Source organism: Kwoniella shivajii, chromosome 2 (genome assembly GCF_035658355.1).
Source record: "Kwoniella shivajii chromosome 2, complete sequence".
NCBI classification, from domain to species: domain Eukaryota; kingdom Fungi; phylum Basidiomycota; class Tremellomycetes; order Tremellales; family Cryptococcaceae; genus Kwoniella; species Kwoniella shivajii.
The window spans coordinates 2291940-2315885 of record NC_085909.1 but is presented as its reverse complement, the minus strand read 5'-3'; the positions used below and the strand labels follow the sequence as shown (position 1 = coordinate 2315885).

The 23946-nt window shown below is 43.4% G+C and overlaps 8 protein-coding genes across 8 annotated transcripts; 5 read left to right on the top strand and 3 right to left on the bottom strand.

Moving 5' to 3' along the window:
* Positions 1 to 270: 270 nt before the first annotated feature.
* IL334_002205 (uncharacterized protein) lies at positions 271 to 1163 on the top strand (the record flags this gene model as incomplete). The annotated part of the gene is made up of 2 exons (XM_062933951.1): positions 271 to 449; positions 587 to 1163. The coding sequence occupies 2 exons, from the start codon at positions 271 to 273 to the stop codon at positions 1161 to 1163; spliced, it is 756 nt and encodes a 251-aa protein (XP_062790002.1).
* Positions 1164 to 2347: 1184 nt separating this feature from the next.
* Positions 2348 to 4310, top strand: IL334_002204 (uncharacterized protein; the record flags this gene model as incomplete). The annotated part of the gene is made up of 4 exons (XM_062933950.1): positions 2348 to 2480; positions 2545 to 2740; positions 2857 to 3613; positions 3714 to 4310. 4 exons carry the CDS (start codon positions 2348 to 2350, stop codon positions 4308 to 4310), a joined length of 1683 nt encoding a protein of 560 aa, XP_062790001.1.
* Positions 4311 to 5170: 860 nt separating this feature from the next.
* On the top strand, positions 5171 to 6064 carry IL334_002203 (uncharacterized protein; the record flags this gene model as incomplete). The annotated part of the gene is made up of 3 exons (XM_062933949.1): positions 5171 to 5367; positions 5524 to 5593; positions 5681 to 6064. The coding sequence occupies 3 exons, from the start codon at positions 5171 to 5173 to the stop codon at positions 6062 to 6064; spliced, it is 651 nt and encodes a 216-aa protein (XP_062790000.1).
* Positions 6065 to 6496: 432 nt separating this feature from the next.
* Positions 6497 to 8898, bottom strand: IL334_002202 (uncharacterized protein; the record flags this gene model as incomplete). The annotated part of the gene is made up of 6 exons (XM_062933948.1): positions 6497 to 7674; positions 7768 to 7839; positions 7893 to 7972; positions 8031 to 8259; positions 8331 to 8483; positions 8544 to 8898. 6 exons carry the CDS (start codon positions 8896 to 8898, stop codon positions 6497 to 6499), a joined length of 2067 nt encoding a protein of 688 aa, XP_062789999.1.
* Positions 8899 to 9994: 1096 nt separating this feature from the next.
* IL334_002201 (uncharacterized protein) lies at positions 9995 to 10303 on the bottom strand (the record flags this gene model as incomplete). The annotated part of the gene is made up of 2 exons (XM_062933947.1): positions 9995 to 10021; positions 10100 to 10303. 2 exons carry the CDS (start codon positions 10301 to 10303, stop codon positions 9995 to 9997), a joined length of 231 nt encoding a protein of 76 aa, XP_062789998.1.
* Positions 10304 to 14663: 4360 nt separating this feature from the next.
* IL334_002200 (uncharacterized protein) lies at positions 14664 to 16732 on the top strand (the record flags this gene model as incomplete). The annotated part of the gene is made up of 11 exons (XM_062933946.1): positions 14664 to 14682; positions 14879 to 14977; positions 15075 to 15226; positions 15298 to 15330; positions 15392 to 15499; positions 15567 to 15574; positions 15647 to 15729; positions 15793 to 15870; positions 15927 to 16021; positions 16134 to 16430; positions 16538 to 16732. 11 exons carry the CDS (start codon positions 14664 to 14666, stop codon positions 16730 to 16732), a joined length of 1167 nt encoding a protein of 388 aa, XP_062789997.1.
* A 356-nt stretch (positions 16733 to 17088) lies between these two features.
* IL334_002199 (uncharacterized protein) lies at positions 17089 to 20049 on the top strand (the record flags this gene model as incomplete). The annotated part of the gene is made up of 13 exons (XM_062933945.1): positions 17089 to 17268; positions 17329 to 17467; positions 17526 to 17599; positions 17685 to 17812; positions 17874 to 18039; positions 18100 to 18260; positions 18316 to 18392; positions 18448 to 18719; positions 18787 to 19099; positions 19161 to 19349; positions 19409 to 19548; positions 19603 to 19677; positions 19840 to 20049. 13 exons carry the CDS (start codon positions 17089 to 17091, stop codon positions 20047 to 20049), a joined length of 2124 nt encoding a protein of 707 aa, XP_062789996.1.
* A 75-nt stretch (positions 20050 to 20124) lies between these two features.
* On the bottom strand, positions 20125 to 23763 carry IL334_002198 (uncharacterized protein; the record flags this gene model as incomplete). Its single annotated transcript, XM_062933944.1, has 13 exons — positions 20125 to 20193; positions 20251 to 20301; positions 20378 to 20998; positions 21075 to 21146; positions 21217 to 21571; positions 21666 to 21842; positions 21944 to 22005; positions 22073 to 22145; positions 22206 to 22484; positions 22543 to 22778; positions 22842 to 23385; positions 23515 to 23623; positions 23688 to 23763. The coding sequence occupies 13 exons, from the start codon at positions 23761 to 23763 to the stop codon at positions 20125 to 20127; spliced, it is 2724 nt and encodes a 907-aa protein (XP_062789995.1).
* Between the last annotated feature and the right edge of the window lie 183 nt (positions 23764 to 23946).

Below are 23946 nucleotides of genomic sequence, written 5' to 3'. Positions count from 1 at the left end.
TTTTACCGAGCACGTTCGAGAAGAGGAAGGATGGGTATATAAAGAGACGAGTGAAAGAATGCATACACACGCCCATTCTCATTTCTATCCTTTACCCACACCCATACACAAATTCTTAAACACTAATATTTCAACCTGTTCTGTTTTGACACATCTGCATTCACACATCGTGCGTATATGGTGTATTCCTTCGCTTCGCTGTTCCAAGCCACCAGCATCTCTCTGACCCCATTGTACTTTGTCATATTAACATTCGTATCATATAGCACAATGACACAACCCGCTACCAATGGTAACCACCACCACCATCATTCATCCGCTCCCAGCAACGGTGTCGTTCGACCATGGGCTGCCGACTTCAACCCTGGTTCAAAGACTTTTACCACTCTCGATGGAAAGCCCGTAGACTGGAATGGTGGCTGGGCAGGCATTGGAGGACAAACAGCTGGGTGAGTGATCACGTCCTCTTCTCCCTACTCACACGATCCATCCCTTTATCCGATCTGTGCCATTATACCATCTCAAACCTTGATTTCTACCTTTCTATTTCACGACAAACATACTGAAGCTGCTGTTCCTTTTCTAGCTCACAGACCGCTCCTCCTGCTCTTACTTCTTCCGGCGGTCCTAATAACAGTGAAATCACTTATCTCCCTTATCCCGAATTGACCTGTTTACACTGTCTTGGGTCCAACCCACCTGGCAAACTCGGTTATGTGGTATCGTATCTTCCTGTTATTCCAGCTGGATCTAAACCTTCACAACAATCGTTAGGGAACGGTCTTCCTTCTCAGTCCCAAAATCATACCAAAATCAATGGACATCCCAATGGAAATGGATTGAGTGATCATCGTGAAGAAGGTGAAACTTCACATGATGAAGGCGGTGATTCACATTCTGAATTACCCGTGAGACCATCGGCGCCTTCTCAAGGATCATTATTAGCTTCGAGAACAGGTAGAGAAGCATTTAGATCTAATCAGAGACAAGTTAGAGCGAGATCAAGAGCAGAAGAAAGAGCAGAAGATATAGAAAGAGGTAGACAGATTGAAAAAGATGCTCAAGCTGAAAGAGCAAGAAGTTCAAGTGTATCTTGGGAGTTGGCAGGTGTCACCAAACAATACGTTCCAGATGGTGAAGATGAAGATCATGTTATTGAGTAGATCATGGAAGACTAGAAATCCAATGTGAGTTTCAAGGTAACTATTCACTGGTAGTATTCGCTAATATCACCTAGTCAGATCTGTCTTCCCAAGAGGGTTTGAGATCGATAAGTAGCCAGAATAGTCAAGTGTAAACCAACCCAAACATAAACTCCGGAATCACAGCATATAGGAAGTGGGAGGCTAATTATTTGTGGAAGTCATCTTATGTAAAATCAATTGCATCTATGGTGTTTCTCTGAATGATAGGTTGGACCGGTTTGAACATCTACCTGTAGGGTGTGCTTTACTTTCATCATAAGGATCAATTGACCCGGCGATTCTCCAGGACACACGTAGAGACGTTTGCAGTCATCTCATCTTCAGTTCGAGATACTCTCAGCTGGATCTGAATTGAATGTCTGAAAGTGAGCGAGTAGAATCTTAATTCACCAAAGTCTGAATGTCCCATAAAAGATATGCAATTGAGGTTCATCTCGTGCTCACGTGGGACTAGTACGTACTTTACCCGCTCCGATCGGACATTGAGAACGAGGGAAGGGGCAGCGAGGGGATGAGGGGAGTTATTTACGAATAACGAAAGATACTCATATATGAAATCATCCTTGTACTCGTAATGACATCCCCACCCCCACATTATACCACAGCGGCAATGGATCAATCCAAACAGGACATTTCGATGAATTTGGTCAAATGAGGAAAGTAGGCGTTAATTCATCATTGCATTGATATAACAGTATCCCATCCCTCAAGGAACAAGTAGACCAAGTCAAGACAAGAGGGAAAGAAAGATCCACTCCCGAACATACCTACATGTCTTCCCTCTCCTCTCCTTAAAAACACCCGTCATCATCATCATCATCAGAGTCCGCGCTGTTACCTTCCAGACTCCTCAGTGCATTCCCAACCAATCCCTAAACTCCCCTGCTAAACTCCTCTCGTCATCATCGTCATCCCTTGCTCCCATCATTTCTTTGGTTTCAGCCATTCATTCATAAACATATGCCAATCAACCTCATTGCATTGGTTCACTTTAATAATCAAAGCTCATTCCCCAACAGAGCCCATCCTTTATTGTGTTCATCATTCAAAAACAGAACATCCATATATTCGGTAAATCACGGAGTTCATCATCGCGATACATCAACAATAAACCAACCGTCTAATTGGAATCACATTCCATTATGTTATTACACGACGAAGATGGATACACATCAAAACGAAGAATTAGCATCACCGACTTGCCTAGAGAAATGATCAGATTGATCGCACTGAGGATATATGATCCATTGGAGCTTACCCAACAGGATCGCACAAGTAAGTACAAACCCTTTGAATCCCTTTCAGACTCCTCGTCACTGATTCACTACCACTATCTTAGCATGGGGCATATTTTCAACAGTGGATATGCATCAAGAACGTCAAGATGATCTGGCTTCACTCATCTCATTAGGTACGGTGTGTAGGAAGATAAGGAGGGAAGTGAGAAGGGTGCTATTTACATGCGTAAGGGTTTCAGGAGTAAGTTGGGCAGAAGAGGTCATAGAGAATAGAGATGGATGGGCAAAGTATGTCAAGTGAGTAGAGTCATCCTCAAGCGCGATCTAACGATCGTTCCACTCAGGAAAGCACACATATGCAGCGCATCATCCTCGATTGATCTTCAGTGACTGACTTGATCATTGTACCATAGGAGCATCATCATCGACCTGACGATGTTTGATTCTGATTTCGACGCTTCCACTCGACCACGACTTTCATTCTCTGAATATCATCCACCTGTATCCACAATGTCATCCACGACCGAGATGATGAAAAAACCTAGGACATGTTGGGCAGAATCATCTTTGCTGACAGCGTTACTCAATTCGTTGCCTAATTTGAATCACATGTCATTCTTTGCGGACGCATCTGATGATTCAACATTAGCTTTATTATTCGCATCACTCATTACTCATCCATCATCACATTCAGTTCCACCGACTGTGATATCCACTTCACCCGCAATATCAACGATATCCGGTTCCGGTTCAGGTAGATATCCTCTGACACCTTTCATTCCACTTCCACATCGACTGAAATCATTTGGATGGAGACAAAGAGCTGCACCACCTTCAAATTTTAGACAATTCAGTCAATCTTCAACTTTTGTCTCTACGTTACATCTACTTCGACATGCCCATAACTTATCATTCTTAGTACTAGATGCGGATATGGACGAAATGACACTATCGGATGTACTGTCGCCTCTGAGAGAACTGGCTTTACGTCAACCTCCAATGGGAGAAAAAGCTGAAAATGTCAGTTTAATGCTTTGTGGTCCAATCAAAGGTTGGGAAAATGGTTTCTTGAGGAGCTTGGTCAACACGTTCGAAGGTATCAAGGAACTTTTTGTGGATAGACCATTGAGAAAATCTACAGAGGTAAAGGAGACTAGCTTCGAGGATTTCGTAAGTACTTTAAAACTGAACAATGGTATTGTGCAATATGGAGCAGTTGGATACGTCGTCATTGGTTGCTGACTATCCTTTACTTTACATTGCCTTACAGACCGACCTTCTTGGACCTCTATCTTCGTTACCCCATCTTCGACTCTTGCAAGTTGGTTCATACACCTTCACGACATCACTTCAAGCATCCATCGTGCGTCATCTGTCACGATCTATACAGTCTTTACTGGTAGTTGGGTTACTAGGAGAAGAAGGTGAAACTACCTGGTGGGGAATATGGAGAAGAGCCTCTTCACGTGGTATGATGTTTGCAGCATCAACAGAAGAAGGTGAAGGGGAATATGATGAATCATCGGATATAAGGATCAAATTCTTGAATGACGGCGAATTGAAATTGTTAGAAGAAGAAATTCAAGAATGGAAAAAATCACAACCTCCTACACCACCCACCTCAGCTCCAATCATACAAGATAGAGCGCTGAAAAATGTCAATGATGACGCTGATGTCTACGATGACATCGACGTCGATAATGATTCAGATATAAGGATGAGTACACCAAGACATACTCAATCACCAATCGCTGGTCCTAAAGAAGTTGAAAGGAATCAAGCATTAGGTTTGAGTCTGGAAGGTGATGCCGGCAGTTCCGAAGAAAGACCGAGCAAGATGAGTCTGAAAAGGTTATTGAGTTATTAGGCCACAAAATACACGACGGGCAAACATCAAGCAAAGTTCATGATCATTAGAATATCGACCTTCCCGATCAATGAGTTTTCAACTGGTCCAACAAAGTATAAAAGAAATATTTAAAAACCAGGGAGGATCCAATAGATTGAACATATATTTCAAGAAGAAAACAGCAATAAGCGAATCTGTAAAGTGACACTCATTGTATATGTTGTAAAAAGGTAGATTGTAAGTATGTGATGAATGTTGTGTATCGATAAGTTGATATGTGAATGAGACGGCCATGCTGAACTCAGGAATGCTCTCCTGACCTCCAAAATGGATCCCTTGAATCTCACTTGGAATGAAAGTCGGACACAGCACGAGTCTTAACACGACCTTTCGTGATACAGAAGGACGAGTTAGATCTTTCACACTTACCCTTGAACTACACCCACTGATCATGTGTTTGCGAAATGGGGTTGAAACCTCTTCTTCATCTGAAGAAACAATCAACTAATCAAATCACCCCAAGTTGGTATTTTCCCTTTATCCATACAGCCCAAAAGAATTGCTTAGAGGCGAGGATAATACGCTATGGCGATGATCAAGTCGCCTTCTTTAGCCATTGATGTCATCAAAATGTGCTTCTGATTAATAGAGCAGACTGTGAGGGTACTCAAACACGCGTTCCTCGGTATTGTAGCTATATCATGTGAAGAGATAAGTGATCTTCATAGCAGTACTTCATCTCTCCAGATTCGCTCATATCTAGTTTTGGTTATCACATCGAGCAGGAAACGAGATATCATCGTCAATCACAATACATAAATACAGCATAACAATAATCGGATAACACTTGTTCCTCATCATCATCATTACTCTCCTATATGCCAAAACCATTACCTAGATTAACACCGCCACCGAGTGATGAACCCGATACTAGAGATCCACTATCTTTGGCTCTAGCAACTCATTTGGACGATGTCAGACAATGGATAGAGTGGGCTACTAACGGTGATCCGACTAATCTAGGTATGATTGATTATGGGATTTATAGACAATTTGAAGATTGGATTAAAAAGAAGTGAGTAGTGGTTTTGGGTTTTAGTTGTATACAGAGAGAAGCGGGATGGATAGATAGTGGCGCAGTATAAAGCAAGATCTCTTTCTTCGCTTCTCCACTTTCTCTCAAAAATCGGACTCTCACTGACATTGCATGTTGCTAAACACTCTTGTATAGGGAAGTGTTAGATTTGATCGATTCAATATTGCAAAGGAGATTGACATCAGGGTATCCACACAATCACAAAGTAAGATTGTTCTTCCTCCTCCAATCTCCAATTTACAGCTAGTCATGTGCGTTAATACTGCAAAATGTCATCGATCATTCAATCTAGGCAATCATTTTGATTCAGTTAATACCTCGTGATAGATTATCACCGTACGCCAAATTACTTGAACCTTTGCTTCCTGCCAAACCATCTGAAGATCCTAACAAACCTGTTGATCTCCCACGATTCTATAATCCCCTTATAGCATCTTTGACTGCATCTTTACATGATTTAGCAAGTGTCACAGCAGCCGAAGAAGAAACGAGTAAGAAAAATGAAGAAGAAAAGAAGAAACAAGATGAAGAAATTCAAAAATGGGAATTATGGTGTAACCTTTATGGAAAATCCAATAGGGCAGATTGGAGACCTCATCCTGGAAATCCACAATGGACTTACTGGGGTTGGCAAGAGATTGGTCAAGAAGATTGGTGGAAAGGTCGAAATGATTAGTCAATTGGTGGATATCATAAGTGTAATTTTACCTCACCTAAAACGTATATAGCTGTTGTCGATCATCGTATCCGTTCACGCGTGGCTCTGTAACGCTACATGACAGGTAAATTTTGTACGATGTAATAATATATATGCATTCATGAAATAGTACTCTACCAGCAAAATTGCACTGCAATTCCACACGTTACCCTCTAGATAGCAAAAATCAAATGTGGTGTGAATTGGGATATATATTTTCATATAACTTCATGTGATAAAGTAACGGAAAGAGATGTATACATATCGTGTATATTGGAGAACTTGTGATATGCATATCGATTTTCCTTCATTGAAGATTTATGTCCATCTTGATACTCTGCTTCTTTTTCTCTTTCGCATGTCATGTTCTTGTCACACGAGCATGCCTTCACCTCATGATTGAACTCTCATCTAATCCACAATGTTATGTAACTTCATCCTATCAGTCTTTGCACCAGCACTAAGCGGTGTCCCCACGTTGTCGGTCGGACTGGCATTCCTTGATCCTCTTTGACTTCCTGATCGCTGATTCAACAACTCGTCCCTATCCCTTTCTGCTGAGGTGATGATCGGTGGTAAACCTTGAGATTGTCTGTGCCTTGGTGTAGTAGCCATACTTAACGGTGGTAAGGTCACCACGTTTGGAGAATGTAGTGTGTCTCTTCCAGATGAAGATGGTCTGTATCCTGCTGAGGTTGCGGAAAGTGTGGGAGACGGCTGAACAGAACCATAAGCTCCTCGAGTAGGTGAGGTTCGAGATCTAGGTGATAAAGGTCTTGGTGCTTCTCTGACTCTAGGTTGGTGAGCTTGACCTCTGGTCGATGACATATATCTTTCTCTTTCACGTTGATATTCATGTTCACGTTCACGGTCTTGTGCATGATCGCGTTCCCGTTGGCGATCTTGAGGTGGATATGTGCCTCTTCTATCTTGTGGCCAAGGAACACCTGTTCGTTCCCTGTCACCGTATGGTGAACCAGGATGATGTTGATATGCACTTGGAGGCGGATGATATGCTTGCTGTTGCTGATGATGGTGGTGGAGTTGGAAGTTTGGGTGTTCCGGTGGTCCGTATCCTGGCGGAGGCAAAGATTGGTGATGTCTATTGCTGGGTCCTGGTGCGGGAGCAGGGTGAGTTACTGGTCGGCCAGATCCAGAACCATGATATTGCGGTGGGTAGCCAGGACCAGGCGGATAATTAGGAGACATGGCTGGATGACCTCGATATGGCTCGTAAGATGACGGTGGAGGCGGTGGTGGGGGTGGCATATGATGACCTGGAGGAGGATAATTGGGGTGATATCCATGTGAATGTGGGTAACCATTCAATGAAGGAGGTGGATAATGATGATAAGCTGGTTCCTCATGAGGCGAGGGAGGTTGATGATACCCCCGTCCGCTCTTATCGCTTTCATGAGGATAACCTAAAGATGCGCCTCTTGATCTTTTAGACTGATGCTGCTGTCGTTGATGTTGTGATTGCTGTTGCTGTTGTGGAAGCCCAGCATGGTGATTTTGTCGAGATTCCGCATCTTCTTCTGACTCCGCAGCATCGCTCTTTCGTTTAGCTTTAGAGGCTCGGGCAGCAGCTAGGATAGAAAATCGAGGCTGTTTCAGCATATTGTCTGAACAATGTGCGTCTTGGACTCGAGGTCTTGTGGGCAGTGTTGATATTGACTCACGTTGACGAGGATCTTTGCGAACTCTGATTTTCAACCCTTGTTCAGCAAAAGACTTGGAAAGATCTGTAGCTTCTGCATTCGTCATTAGCAATCGTTGACTCGATTTCCGGAGACGATGAACTCACTGGACATGCCAGGAAACTTCTTGGCCGAGTAGACAGAGAACGTCGAAGTGCACATCGTAGTACAGTAGTAGACTTCTTGGCTAAAAATTGGAATCCTTCATCAGCTTTGTTTCAGCTATTTGTGATCGTGTCACTCACTCCACGATTTCGAACAAGGTCAATTTCAGCTTGTATCTTCCTTCTTTCCTCACACCGAGATCGGGGAAGACAAAGAAAGCTGCGTCGGAGTTATCGAGATCTTTCAAGTGATACAACGATGATACTGGAGTTCCGGTGAGAAAGCGAGTTTTCCCATCATCGATAACGTGAAGTTCGTCTTCTTGTTCGTCCCCTCCTACAAGGCATGCGAAGAGGAAATAATATGGATCTATTTTTTTGGAAAACGATCTGCTCAGTTGCACTCATACAGAAACTGTTAAGCTGTAATGTTAAACTCACTCTGCATGAAAGTCATACCATTTGGTCCTGGTCCTGGACTAGGACGCGTCAGCGAGTTCCTAGATCTAGGATCGGTAGGAGTGATATCTTCTCCGTTTCCATCGATGACCTTTAGTTGTATAATGGGGGTCGGGTCAACAGGTCTCCTATCAGCTGTTACAGTTCGATTGATCAGCCTCCGCTTGACGTGTTACTGCACCATGAGTGGCTTACACTTTTCTCCGACACCGCACATCCTAGCTTGAACAGGTTCTTGCCTCATCTTCATCTCATATCGTCTAAGGACGCAATCATGATCCGTCGCAATATGATGATCACCGTCATGTCCATTTGACATGGGCATTTTGGAAGGTGTAGGTAAACGAAGAGGGGATTCGAGAGGCGGTGTAGAAGGTCCAGTCGATGAGTTCGAATGGGTCGCAGGACAGGGTGAAGTATCGTTGGGACGAAGAGAATCGTTATTGTTGATATAGTTGTCAAGGCGGGATAGTGGTATGGTCGGGGGTACGTATATAATTTGAAAGCCAGGTGGTGGTGGTGGCAAATGGATAGGAGCAAGAGAACACATTCCGTCAGTACTAGCGTTAAAGCCTTCTAGATGGGTCATGAAAATTAAAAGCACAGCCTAAGGTGGTAACAAAACAGGAAAAAAAGAGGTGAGGAAGGAAAAGAATAATGTAGGATCAATGAACAAAAGAGTCTCCTGAGGTTCTTCAATGTCGGTCAATCCGTTGCAAGTGATCATGCGGACTGGACATAGCACAATGGTTGCTCTTCTTGCCTGCGACAAGAAGCCCAGCCGACAAGATATAGTCATTCTAAAGGGGCAAGATCACCCTAAAAAGAACAACAAAAAGCGACGATGTCGGCTTGAGATCGTTGAAAGGGGTGTATATACATTTCTATAGACGAAATGTCTCAAGCGTTGGGTCATGTTGTACTATTGTTGTGTGAATACAATGTAGTGATACACATCCTGTGTTGAGTGTCGATTTGTGTATATGGGGATTGATGTGTATTTTGGGTGTGATCATTTCAACAAGATCATAGCGGTAAAGAAGGTCATCACACGTCCTTGGAAAGTATACATTGGGACTGAGTGCGGCAATGGGATCCTCGACGAACTGATGTATCAGACATGATGTCAGTTGAAAGGTTTCCATTGTCGGTATGACCGTTTTGCGCCACAAGAATAGACAGAAGAGATCACTCACACAATCAACTTGACCCTTCACATTCCATTTTGGAACATCGCAAATCCTTACAAGGGGATCGGTTCCACATCGCAAACTGTGCCACCATCGAGGCAACCGTCGTTCTTGTCATTATTGGATTTGACTAGGCCATTACGATCGACGAAAGTTCATTTCGATTTGGTGAAAAAAGTAAAATGTGTTGTTCGTGCCTGGGCGTTTATCCACCTTCACGGATGCCATACCATCTTGGGATTCCAGCAACCGTGAAGAGCAAGGTTTGCGATAAAGGAGAAGAGTGAAAAGAGTAAAGAAGCAATCACAGTCCAAAGGCAATTTAATCGTAATGATGACGGAAGACATGGAAGTAATGAAGCTTTTTACGCAATATTTACGAAACAAATAACATGAACCGAGAAGAAGAAGTGATAATAACGAAAAGATGGTGTAAAGAAGCGAAAACTTTAAAACTCACATATTTTTTCGACCTTGACGCCTCTGCGAACAAATAGCGGGATGTTTCGTCAGCAGGCAAGCGATGATAAATATCTCGTGAGAGATTATAATGTTACTCACCTGAGTCACTGGTACATATTCATAAGCATAGTCTACTCCTTCAACCCATCCCTTGTCTTTCCCATTGCCGTTTCCGTTTGATGAAGTGTCGCTTGGTCTCTTGTCCACTTGACCAGCAGGAGCAGCAGGTCTACTAGAACCTTCCCTCTGACTGCTCTCCCTCGATGAAGGACGAGTGTCTTCCATTGGCGGTACAGTTGGCATGGAACTGATATTTGAATGGAGCACGGGATAAGTGAAAATGAATGGAGATGAGAATTTAGCGTGTTTGACGAGACTAGCAGTATTTAGCTAATCCGTGCAGGGTGTTGTTGATGTATTTCCTGTGTGTTTTTTTTTGGATTTACTGATTGCAAATCGAGGATCTTGTCAGAATAATATTGATGGTGATGATAAGCGTACTGAGGATTGTGTTCTAGCTGAAGCGTATTCAAAGGATGATATCGTTTGACGAAGAAGGATTGTTGTCTGTGTTTGATAGACTGAGCTGTGATGGAAGCGTGTTTAGTGAAAGCAATAAGGAAGAACAGAGTAATCTATTTCGAGAGAAGGGAGAAATTGGGTGATCAGCCAATGGTCAAGTCCAAGAAAAAACCAGGCTGAATATGACACGATCAAAGATGAGAATCAACCAGAAGAGAACAATGACGATGAAAAGATGACGATGAAGTCATATTGTGGTGTAAGAAGGAGGAGAGACATGCAGTGACGACCATCAAAACACAGATGATTACATGTCTCACAGCCTGGACCATTCTTTGCACCACCTTTTGCTCAACACGCACAAGCCATACACCCCCTCACCCTCTCACCCCCTCACCCCCTTTTCCTCCTTCGTTTGAAAAAGACTTCTCATGCTTTCGTTCCTCTCGACAGTCAAACAGGAAGCAAGGACCGAAATATAGATCAGGGGAAAAGATTGAATTCCTCAGTTCCGATCAAATAGACCTGACTCAAACTTACCAATTATCTGTCTTTCCCCCTTGTGATGCTAACGACTAGATCTCTCCCAATTCACTGGTTTGAGTATATCCCTAATTTTCCGGCTTGAAAGAGATCTGAGCAAAGACGTTGCGCCGTTATTACCGATCAATGAGGAACAGAAGGAGGCTATGTACAGAGAAGATGTTCTGGATCAATACAGTCACAGGCTTTCCACAATTGTCAAGTCCTCTAAGATGGTACTCACATATATGCGTCTCCGTACTTGAATCACGAGCCTCTTCACCAAAGCTCCTTTCTTGTCTATTTCAATGACCGACAATGGAGGTTAAGAACACTATCTTGGTATGGTATGATGTGAAGAGAGTGGGTCGGTCAGGGGTGATGCGATAGTCGGTGTGAAAGGAGTGCAGAAAAGAGGCGTGTATCGGAGATAAAATAGAGGTGTTTAAGAAGATGAAAGGAGGTTGTTGCAAATCAATTGGTAAAAGAATTGCTGCGATTGGAAACTATGAAATCGTTGTTTCTCTTCTGGAATTCTGGAATGATAGGGTGTCTGTGGGAGATAACTCTTGTTGTCTTCAGATGCTATTTCGAGTTCAGAACCCAGAACCAGTAATATGGTACCATATATCTAAATCCACTGCTCGTCACCCTTCCTTGATAATATCTAAGGTTTCCAGGGTGCTGGAGTCGTGTATCAGGTAACAATGTGATATATGTTTTTATCGTTATCAGGAATTGTAACAGGTGGTCAGGAATGTGGGTTGTGTGGGTATGTACGTTGGTTGATATGCTGGATGATGTGCTAGAGGGAGTCGTACTAGTCTGTTATTCACCCGTACACCTCCACCATTCAAGGGGTAATATGCTCTAATGATATTTTGGAATAATGGCAAGGAATGGCTCGTCGAGATCTTTCATATGATATCGCGGATGCACACGAAGATGATGACAGATGTGACAACGGGGACAAAGGCTTAGTATCGATGAATGGCTCCAGTCGTCAATCTCAGAAGCAAAGTTCAAAGCATCAGCACCGTTATATGTACATCCGACATTTGCTCCTCTGTTTTCTTCTTCCCCAACCGAAAAAAAAAAGATAGCTTCAGGTACCAAGAGGATAGACTTTGTGGTTATTAGTGTATCCGTTTCATTCCCTTAAAATCTGACAAAGGGAAAACAATTCAAAACATGAACCACGCTACAAAGTTAAAACCCAATGCCCAATTAATCCCCTTGAACGAGGTAACGACTCTACCTGGGAGAGGGATCGTTTAACAGGTACAGAAACAGAAAGTGACGACGAAACCCAGCTTTCTCTCTCACAGCATGCCCCCGCTAACGCGCATGTTGTCGGGAATACCTGAGACTCCCGCAGTCACCTCTCGTAATGAACGGAAAGAAAAGCCGTATAGAGGGAGGGGGAGATGTTTAGGCCCTTATCACGCACCTCCACACTTTCAAAAACTAAAACTCTCACGATTCCCTGACGCAAGGAAAGGGGGAGTGAGGAGGAAAAATGCCCGCAAGGAACCACTTAGTTAGCATACATATATCTTTGCAGTACTGAATTGACAGTCCGTGACAAAAAGGTGTTTGATCAACATGGGAGCAACACGCGAACTTCCTTCTTCAGCCTCGAAAACGCCTATGGCCGAATTCACGTAAATACCTCTCAAGTTACAAGATGTTTTGAAGAGGAAAAAATCTGGTACAGATGCCGGAAAGAAGGATCAAAGATTCGAGAGTGAAATGAAACTTTCAATCTAACCCAAAAAACCCATTTTGGGAAGCGGAGAAAGTTCTTCAATGATGTAGAGAAGATTGCACATCGCTTAAATCTTCCATCTCTCTTTATCTATCAGAATTTAAGCATTCGTCAGAGATTACGATCTTTTGTGGGACCGGAAGTTGGACGGAAAATAGATTGATTAAACATATTATTCGATCGATTCCTTAATCTATCTCCCACTCCTTTAGTTAGTAACCCCTCTCCACCTTTCAGAATCTCATCAGTCCGAAAAGGATCTCCGAAACCCAAAATAGCCAGATCATGTTTTAGTTAGATGACGAGACAATAGTGGAGGTTTGTTTTGCTCGTTCCGTCGAGAAGCTTGATACATTCCCATGATCTAGCAATGATTCAGTCTACAGTCCACCGATGTGCGTAATGACAGATTGAGGCAAGCTCTCGGGCATTCTTTCGCCCACCAAATTATGATGAGGCCACTTCATAGGAGTCCCGTCCTCGCCCTTCAAAGATGAATCGATCAAAGCAAGAAGACATCCCTGCACACCTTGGCATGTCCTCAACAAGCTGATTTCAGTTTTTCTAGGATTGTCCGGCGCCGGATCTAACCTATGTGCGAGTCCAGTCGTTCAATTCGAGATCTGATACCGTAATCAATGTCAGCGGCAGGTGACTTTCTTCTCGGGGAATCCGATCACCCATCTTTTAGAATGTTCTCGTCTCGTATCCTTAATTGATGTAGATCTAAACGAGAAATGGGGCTTTTACGATGTTATCTGCTGACTGGCATAAATTGTAAGAGCCGTTACTCATAGCACCTTTTGACAGATAATTTATTGTGCTCTTTGAACGGGACAATACCGTTGTATTCGAATCACTCCTTATTTTCAATGCATCGAATGTTCTGCAGGTACGGAATCAAAACGGCGGGTCATTTTGCGTACATAGTCGACTATTCGATTTCGCCTTCCGGGTAAATCACCGTGACAATAGAGCTGCCAATGACAAAACTGATTTGCTGGCTGACGTTCTGACAAAATCAGATGACGAGATCGCCGATCGTCTGAGCTTCCAAAGTCACAATCAGTGAAGTTGAACTTATATAACGATTTGATCGAGACCCAAGATCGTTGTGGGACGGACAGAGTTTGTACTGTCAGACATTCAAGGATGGTCGAGAAGAAATCCATGATCTGGAAAGATTGATGGCCCCCAAAGTAGGACAGAGTGCGAAAGGTGTTTCACTTGAGATTACAACGAGACATAGTGTGTTTGACTGTATCGCCTGAATCGAATCAGTAATATGCGCCTACCTTGTCATGTCAATTGACGACAGATACGCTTGATATGCATGTCTAGGAATCAGATAGATATCTAAGGAATGAAAATTGCCGGCCGTTGTGAGCCGTGGTGGAATGTGTCGGTGCCACACTCGGGGTGTCTTGAATGTCACGTGTCGGTGTCGTCATACCCTGAAAAAGGAGATAGAGTGAGAGAAAGGAAAGAAATGGGGGGTGTTGGGTTTGGAAACAAGGATAACGGTAACAACGATGATGATGATGATGACGGCAGCAATTTGAATGACGATGAACATATTGTTCATTTGATTCAGCCTACTAACTATCATTGTTTGTCTCAACTGTTCATATTTGTGATTTTCAAACTATTATCTAGTCTTTACACAAAAGAGATTCAACCAAAGCGCAAGCCACCAAAGTACATACAACAAAACGCTTCCTTTACTTACCCAACCCCAGATCCCACTTTACCTTTACATATCTGTGTTTTTTTCGAAAAACACCTGTTACTATATTCAAACTGCCGTTATCACGTACAAACTCCTCATCCAAATCATCAGTCCATTCCAAGATGGACGAAAAAGCTGAAGGTAAGCTTCGATTCTTTCCCTTCACGCGTGCATGACCCTCAAAACCGCGACTGAGAGGCGAATACACCACTTTATCAACTGCCCCTTTGTCGCACCAAATCCAAACGGTCAAGACAGATCAATCAGCAACCTATCTGGCAGCATTGTCCTGGTCTGCCCCAAAATATCATCGCTGACAGTGAAGTAAACTTACTAGGAGCTGATGTGCCTCAAGAGCAGAAAGCAGGATGGGCTAGTTTCATCAAAAGCTTGGCTCAAATGACTGGCGATCTAAGCTCAATGACTGCGCCACCATGTAAGTGGTCATCATCACTCATCGCGATACAGCATTATCTCTTCCCTTCAAAACAAGGATTAAGTGTTCTGGCCTCGAGCTGATTGGATTCGCTCAGTCATCTTATCTCCTACTTCTCTCACTGAATTCCCCGCGTACTGGTGTGAACACCCCGCACATTTCGCTCAAATTTCGGAAGGTAAAGATGAGAAGGAGAGAATGGAGAGGGTTCTAAGATGGTTCATCAGTACTCTCAGTGCTCAATACACCGTAAGTAATGTCGATCGGATGCCGTAGTGGTTTCTGCGTTCGGTATTGCTGATCCATCTGTTCATATACAGACACGTAATGAGAAGATGGGATCAGAGAAGAAAGTGGGTGTACTTATCTCGCTCAATTCCGGATATTAACAGCTAATCGTCATAAACTGCACAGCCACTCAATCCTGTCTTAGGAGAATTGTTCTACGGAGTTTGGCCCGACGTCGATGGTCGAGGAGAAACCCGTCTGATCGTAGAGCAAGTCTCACATCATCCTCCTATCGTAAGTCACTTTGCCTCCAAGTACTATGTATGACTGGGATAATGCTGATTCTGCTTTCGTCTCATAGACCGCTTAGTAAGTCTTCGCGAAAAAATCTGGGATGGTAGATTGGAAATAGATCCTAACAGTCATTGGCTGTGTATCCAGTTATATCGAGAATAAGAAAGCAGGTGTACGGCTTCAAGGTCATTCTGGACAGAAAACTTCTTTCACTGGTACTGCTATTAATGGTAAGTCCCTTCTCGACGGTTGGGACTCCTGCGTTATTGACAGATGTTTATACCTCTCCTTAGTCAAGCAATCCGGTCACGCTATTCTCACTGTACAGCCCAGAAATGGAGGAAAGGAGGAGAAATACTTGATTACTCTTCGTAAGCCCATTTTCTTTCAAATCAAACGTGTAAATGTTGATTCAACCTGGATATAGCCAAACTTCGAATCGAGGGTATCGTTTGGGGATCACCATACATTGAATTAACAGACACCAATGCTATTCAAAGTAGCACAGGTCTTACTGCTCAAGTGAGTCACAACCCGATCTCGCTAATGGCCCTCAGCTCGCCATTGTCAACTTGTTCCTCACAACCGCATGAATCATTCGTCATGTTCTTCGCTGACCAATCGCGTCTCGCAGATCGATTACAAGGGTAAAGGCTACTTCACTGGAAAATCTCATTCTTTCAAAGCAACCATCGCCACCTCTGCAGGCAAATCTGTCTCATCATATGAAGGACAATGGGTCGGTAAATCCCATATCGGAGGATCGAAAGGTCCTATATTCCTCGACACAACCGGACCCAAAGAGGAAGTCTCGGTTAGAGACGTTACTGAGCAAACCGATTGGGAAAGCAGAAAATTATGGGTTAATGTTGCTAAAGGTATCAGAACGGGTAATTATGACGCCGCCGGCAAAGAGAAGACCAACATCGAGGTGAGTCGACTTGTCATGATATCGCATCACTTTCACTATTGGAAACAACAAGCGTATAATGCCTGTGGTCGAGAATATTGGCTGATGTGATATACGTTCGCGTGTAGAACGAACAACGACAACGGCGTAAAGATGAGGCTAGTTCCAGCAGATCATGGGAACATCTTCATTTCACACATGTTGAATCTGACTCCGACTATCAAGTTCTGTCAGCTTTACTACACGATAAGCTCACTCCTCCTCACGAAGATGCTTATGTCTTTAAACCTGAGACTATGAATGTCGTCGGTAGACCCAATTAGAAACTCATACATTCAAATGCTAAGTCTAGGTTGTGTCATAAGGTACAGGATTATATATACACACTTGATATGATGAGCTATGAACATGTTTTATGCTAGGATGGGAACGATTGTTTCTTTTATGTATACGATTGTTAGTGTTCCATGATGGTTCTCACCAGCTCTCTATAGAGTGGGTACACTTCGTCGAGATTCTCTCGTCAAGCTCTCGTTTCACGCGGATATTCTTTGTTGACGATTCACGGTGCCGGTGGAGGCATGTTTGTCCACTAAATGTGAATGATGTTGGATAAAGCAACAATCTTCATCAATACATCTCTTTTCCCTTCTTCATTATCGACCCTAAACGCTTTAGAATGCCTCGATCGCCGTCCACTTCTCTGCCGCCGTACCTGACTTCAGGTGCATCGTCAAGAACGCATCATGGTCTCTTGGTGAAACTGCATGAGGCCGCTTCAGCCCAAGAGGAAGACGAACTTATTTCGAATGAAATCACAAAAGCCAAGGCAGTCCTGAGTTCAAAAGGTCAAAGTACTGTAAGTACCATTATGAACACATATTATCTAGACTTTCACTAATGCACCTATGTCCCTAAGAGTAAGATATCCGATACACTTATCGTTCTTCTTCATTGTCAAATACTTCGACATCGTGTAGAAGACAATGTCGAGTTTGCTCTTGTCTCTGCTCTTCAATTGGCAGAAGGCGGACGCTCACTCTCCGAAAGGAGGATAGGTGAGCTATATATCTGTTCCGAAGCATTAGACGCTTACACATGATATGGCATGAGTAGGATATTTGTATCTGGTAGAAAGCTTACCGAAAGGACATGAATTGAATTTATTGTTAATCAACACCATTCGAAAGGTCAGTGCATCGACCGATTCCTCTCCCTGCCATCTAACATTCTAGGATAATGACACTTATTAAACTTATCAACATGTACATGCAGGACCTCTCATCTAGTACAACGTCACATATCCTACTTGCTTTACAAACTATAATCAAAATTCCTTCTACTGATTTGGGTCCAGCTGTTATCCCACTATTGACTTCAAAACATTTGTGGCGACATAAATTGCAAGTTCTTCTCATAGCGTACTTGCCTTCGAATACACGCTGACACCACATGAATCTGCAGACCCGTTATCAGGCAAAGGACCTTTCAAGCTCTGTTGTCCTTGCACCGTATCTTATTGAATGAGCCTTTCCCTCTGAGCATAAATAAGCTTCTCAAAGCGATATCAAGCGAGAGTGATATCTCTGTCTTGAATATCCTATTCAGAACATCACGGCATGTCCTTGAGGTCAGTTGACACATTAGGTGTTACCTGAACTGGAATAGAACCAGCTAATTGCTTTCATAGACCGGTGCTCACCACATTGCGAATAAAGAAGAAAGGCTATATGTACTTGAAAAAATACTTGATGCTGCAAGGCAGAACAACCTGTCTCACGGCAGTCAAATATCGCTGGAAATACTGAAGCTCCTGAAAGTGATTATGGGAGTCAAGGAAGGGAGTTCAAGGTAAGCGAAAACTTTATACGCCTTCCACCGATCCGTCCATTGATGCTTTTCAAAGTGAGGTGATCGACGCAGCACAAGGATGGATCACCGACCAACTAAATAATCTATCGTCTTATCGCGGCTTGAATGGAGGTGAGCTGGAATTCAAATCGACCATGGAAGAATCAGCTGACTTTCCGACTAATAGCTTTTCTCATGGAAATATGCCATTTGGCTAATATTGTATCTTCGATCTCATCTCACATCCTGAGACATATTTCCCATCTGCTTCTTCCTGATCTAAATTCTCCCTCATCTTCCACCTCAATACGAACTCTTCCACCAGCAAATGATCACGCGCTTGCTCTAAGATGTCTACAAGTTATACCTACGAGCCTTTGGGATGGCATCTTAGGCGAAAGGGAAATGGCCATAATAATGGAAGGAGTGGATAGTATAGACGGTACAATTCGTAAACTTGTATATGCACCTCCCATCTATCCAAGAAAACATCGTATACTGACCTGATGTCCGTTTATCTGTTTAGACTATACGACTCTTATATAATCTGGACTTGAATCTCCCTTCTATGGTATTTCAGAAACATATTGAATCAATCAAAACCTCTACTGAACTATCGTTACCACTTTATCTGTCAACGAGTCTGAGTATAGAAGATAAAACCACTATCGGAAGGTATGAGACAGCTTCTAGGGCTCTGGAAGTGGTGGAGATTACATGTAGGGAAGATGGAAGAGAATATGCTAAGGGGTTATTAGAGGTGCTAGACGTCTTGAACGTGAGAACTAGTGGGGTATGGGATGAAGGTGTAAGGTGCCAATTGGACAATTTTAGTCACCGTGAGTTGTCTTTTCTCTTATGGTATTTCAAAGAGAAACCGCTTACATCCCCGAGGGATAGTGCCGCAAGCGACAACCGAACGGATCGTGGCCTCTTTTGTAAACTCGATTCTGACTAAAGGTGATAGAAAACCAGGAGATACAACGCTCGTCATTTTGACATCGACTATTTGCGAATTCCTTCCTCCCTCCTACAACAACATCCTAAGAACGATCAGATATTTGAGTAGTATCTTACCTGGACTGAATGGTAAGTCAAGTTCGGATCAAGAAGACATGCATCTTCTGAATGCTGTAGTTCTGCCCCAGGATCTATTCAAGAGTTAGTGCTGGTCACTTTGGTATCACTTCTATCTATATCACAGGAATCCGAGCAGGAAAGTTGTCAAGAGTCAGTTCTTGAGACTGTTCGGACAGTGCAAAGAGATTCGTCAAGGTATATTCAGAGAGTCAGTAATCTCCCTTGGCCCAAGAATCACGGAGAAAGCTAATGTACTGCACAGCGGTGTACGGAAATAATCACTATCTTGGAGAAGCGTTTGGTAAACGAGGTAACGAAAATATCGAGATCAAGAAAGGTGAGTCCATCAGAATGAAGCCTGATTGATTGGTACCTGCTGAGCTAGCTTGCTGACCAACGACGCCACTACCACCTCAAATGCCGCCTCCTACTATCCATTCCCTTCCTTTTTCACGTTGACCTCGGCGCCTTTCGTTGGTCTATCCTGCCCCACCCTTAGCTCGCCGATGTACTTGAAGCCATTAGTCTAGTCCATACTCGGTACTCCAAGATATCTACCACCAGTCAAACATCGTCCCCTACACCAGCGCCTCCCCCTCGAGCGGATTTGTCGGCAAGTCAGTTACGTTATGACGCATATCAATCGCCAAGGGGGAGAGCAGGAGTGAATAATCGATATCGAGATCATTTCGATGAAGACAGTGAATAGACGACAACAAGGTGATTACGTTATATAATACAAAACACGAAATACAAGTGGAGGGGGAAGATCGTGTAGATGATGTTAGATAGTATGCGTTGTGGAAGCTTGTTCATTGTTCAGACCCATGTCCCAACTCCACCAATTTGCGGACTGCTCAAGAGTGATCCGTCAGTTAACGTCACGCAAACGCAGACTAGACACACTCACAGCCAGATTACCCGCATCCGGCATCATCATAGGATCCCAAAATTGATGTAACTGTTGAGAACGCGCCTAATGATTAGCTTTCTTTCTTTCTCACAAATATAAATTTACAAAACGGTATACCACTCACCATGAGATCGGTTGATGCGTCCATTCCGTTATTTCCATTTCCGCCTCCACTTGCACTGGCCGTCCCATGGGACCGATTTGTGACTCCTTCGGTCCCGACTAGGTGTTGTTGCAGTACTTGCTGAACTGCAGGAACCACTCCTACATTCGGTTGAGTCGATGTTGGTGGAGGTGTAAATAATGCATTAGTCGGATTGAGCTGTTTGTTGATATTGCTGGAAGAAGTTGGTCCTGCTGCACCAGAAGATGATGGAATGTTTATAGCTATTTGAGAACCATTCGAAGCAGATTCAATCAATCTAGTTCTCCATCCTACTATATCCATATCTTCTTCCACGCCGGTATCATTATTTAATGATCCAAGCTGACTTCTTCCACTTCCAGTTTCCCATTCTTGGTTTTGTTTTTGATTTGATGAAATTATTTTTGTAAATGCTCTGGATCGTAATCTGATTAACCAATCATGATTCTGTACCATCGAAGGACTGTTGTTCTGTTTGATCAAAGATGAATATACTGATATAGACTGATCGATGGACGTCAAAGCGAATTGTGCGAGTACAGATGTTGGATTCCGAAGTACCATAGTACCTAGACACACAGCTGCCGTAAAAATATGATACTGGAAATGATATATCGAGGCAAGATCAGTTTTCGTGAATTCGTCAATGTCAGAAATAGAGAAAACCACAACTCACCCATAAAAACCATTGTCTTGATGATACAGCTGGATGTACATAGTATAACGTAGCTACAACTTGTATCATAACCTGAATGGTATGTGAAAACAACGTCAACTTTATATACTTTCACATTTTGAGTAAAATCTTTTCCACTTACACTGCACCGTTCCACCACAGCAAGGTATGATCTACCATAAACACTTCTGGTCGGATCAATAGGTTGATCGTGCATAGCCATGACGAAGTATGGTCTATGCATGAACAGGACATGTTCTGAGATGTTCAGTGCTAATGTAAATTGTTGAAATGTTTTTTTGATACTTCTTCTGGTCACTTCCGGTGCTAATTGTTTAGCAATTTCAGTATCTGGATATTCGGATGGTGTGGATAAGAGTGCGGTTTTGCAGCGTAGCTCATATGGAATCGACCGTTCGAATGAGCATAATTGAGTGTACAAGGATAATATCGTGTCATACGATTCAAAATGAACTGACATGCCGGTGTCAAGGATTCTGATCGGTGTCATGAAGGAATGTCAGCCTACTTACTACATAGTCGGCACAGACAACAGATAACCCAATATCACATTCGTATAAGCTCACTCACTTTGCAGATAGTTGGATCAGCTCAAACCTCAACGTCTGATACGATTTCGATCCTTGTGGATGATCGTCCGGTCCAACAGGAAATGCTGTGTCGATATATTGGGGTGCGAGAGATGTTGGCCGGGAGAAGCAATTTGCTTGGAGAATTTCGATAGCATATGCCGCCCAGAAGACTTGTCTGTACGAATGATCATCAGGCCATGAGTATTCGATACTTGTAGCTAGGTTGATACTTGGATGATGAAGTAGAATCATAGGGTAACATTGAACTGCACATACCTTCTTTCCTCTACGACATCTGCCGGAAGATTCCATCTCGCACCATCTCTATGAAGCCCCATCTAGGAGTACGATAGCTGTCAGCTTACCTCAAGGCCCAATCGCTGGTAAAGGTCGTGTAGGACTTACAGCAACGATAATTCGCATTGCTAAACCCCATAACGGCCAAGCTGAATCTCCATTCCTTCCCTTCTCAGTTTCACTACGAACCATCAGAATTAGCTCATCCTATAGTGTTTGAAATCGTGGAAATAACATTTACAGTAAGTAATGAGCCATGATGATCAAGGTTTGTACACCGGCAATAGTATTGTTATTCAAGAAGTCACCTTTGGTCAAGCTCCCTTTCGCCAAAGCCAGATATTCATCTGCGGTAGGATCATTGGGTGGTAATTCAAGATTCTGCAAAGTACCCATTGCAAGGATTGCGTAAAGGAGAGCGAGCTGTTGAGGATGGACTGAACGGAATGATTTAGTCGATACGCATTGAAATATGCGATCGAATACGGGTTGAAAGAAAGAACGAGGGGCGGTATCGTGACTATTGAGTAAGGAGTGAGCGCAGATCACCTTCAGAAGAAAGGGAAAAGGCGACTCACTTCCAAGCGAAATAACGATAGTAACTGTCCATCAAGACTTCTGCATCTTCCTTTGGCGGTAAATGCGACAATAAGCTCTCCATGGTAGACGGTCCAGTCGGTAGTGGAAAGGGAAAGGCTAGTAGATGCTCTGTTGCATTCCTTTTCTCCTTGTCTAGTAAATCCTCTCGATGAGGCTGATATTCGGGAGATTGACTAGCTGGTATTTCAGGTGAATGTGCATCTCCCAACTCTTGCTATAAAGCTTGATCAGTAAACCGCGCATTTCAAGATGAGTGGTTTGATTTGAGAGTACGTACATTTTTTAACCATTCTGTACCTGCTGTGGGACCTAAATACCTCGATCTCCCTTCTTGACCCAATACCAGAGTTCCATGACTATGTCCGACTGGTGAACGAGGCAGAGTGATGCCGCCATCTAAGGGATCCGTAACACCCGAATGCATATGCATCGATTGTTGCGGACTAGACGATGCCGGGAGCCTATAGTCAGACGTCTCTCTTCCCCAAAACATCGGTGCGTGTCTTGACGACGGGCCTGGTTCTGACTGTCTGTTTGTTGGGAGAGCGTATTCCCTCGCCGATGATATAGGAGTTCTTCTACCTTCAATAGGTGATCTATAGGGAGGCGAAGATGGTCCTACACGGGACAGATCAGGTAAAGGATGTGACCGATCGACACTGAATGATGATTCCCTTCGTCTTTTGTTATGGGTCTGTGATATCGCAGGGGAATGAATGTCGGTCTCAGGTGAGGGAACTTCTACTCCGTTATCAGCCAAAAGCGATTCAAGAGTGGAAAGCCTTTTTTGTAGCTGTTCAGCAGCTTTAACATCGAATGTCCTGTAAGGAGGTTCCACAAGTCGTTTCATTAGCTCACACGCTGTTGTGTCACTAGTAAAATCCTTCAACAATGGGGGTAGGGAAGGACCGTAGATCCCTCTAGCAAAATTGACTTTCGCCGATACTCACTGGCGACGGGTTTCCTTTACACCATCAGGACACAGCTCCGAGCACTTTCTCCTGAAGCAATTCGAGCAAGGTACTTCTCTATTACACTTGAGTTTGAGTCGTCTGCATTCTGAACGAGTCAAATTCTCAGAATCAACATCCTGCCTATTCAATGCACCACTCCGTAAACTGACCTGCACAACTCAGCTGAGGCTGCTTTGGTCTCTTCTTCCCTTCATTTGATGGACCAGCTTCTACCTGTTGACTCATGTCAATCAGCGATATATTCGCAGTGATTTCTCCACTCCGCTATCGGAGACGTGACGATGTGATGATCTTATCTAAACGAATAGGATAAAATAGGCGATGTTATGACTGATTTGTGAGTGGACAAGAAGGGATGTGCATGGTGGACGTGAAAATCCCGATGTCGGGGTGAGTTTTTCCTCCTTT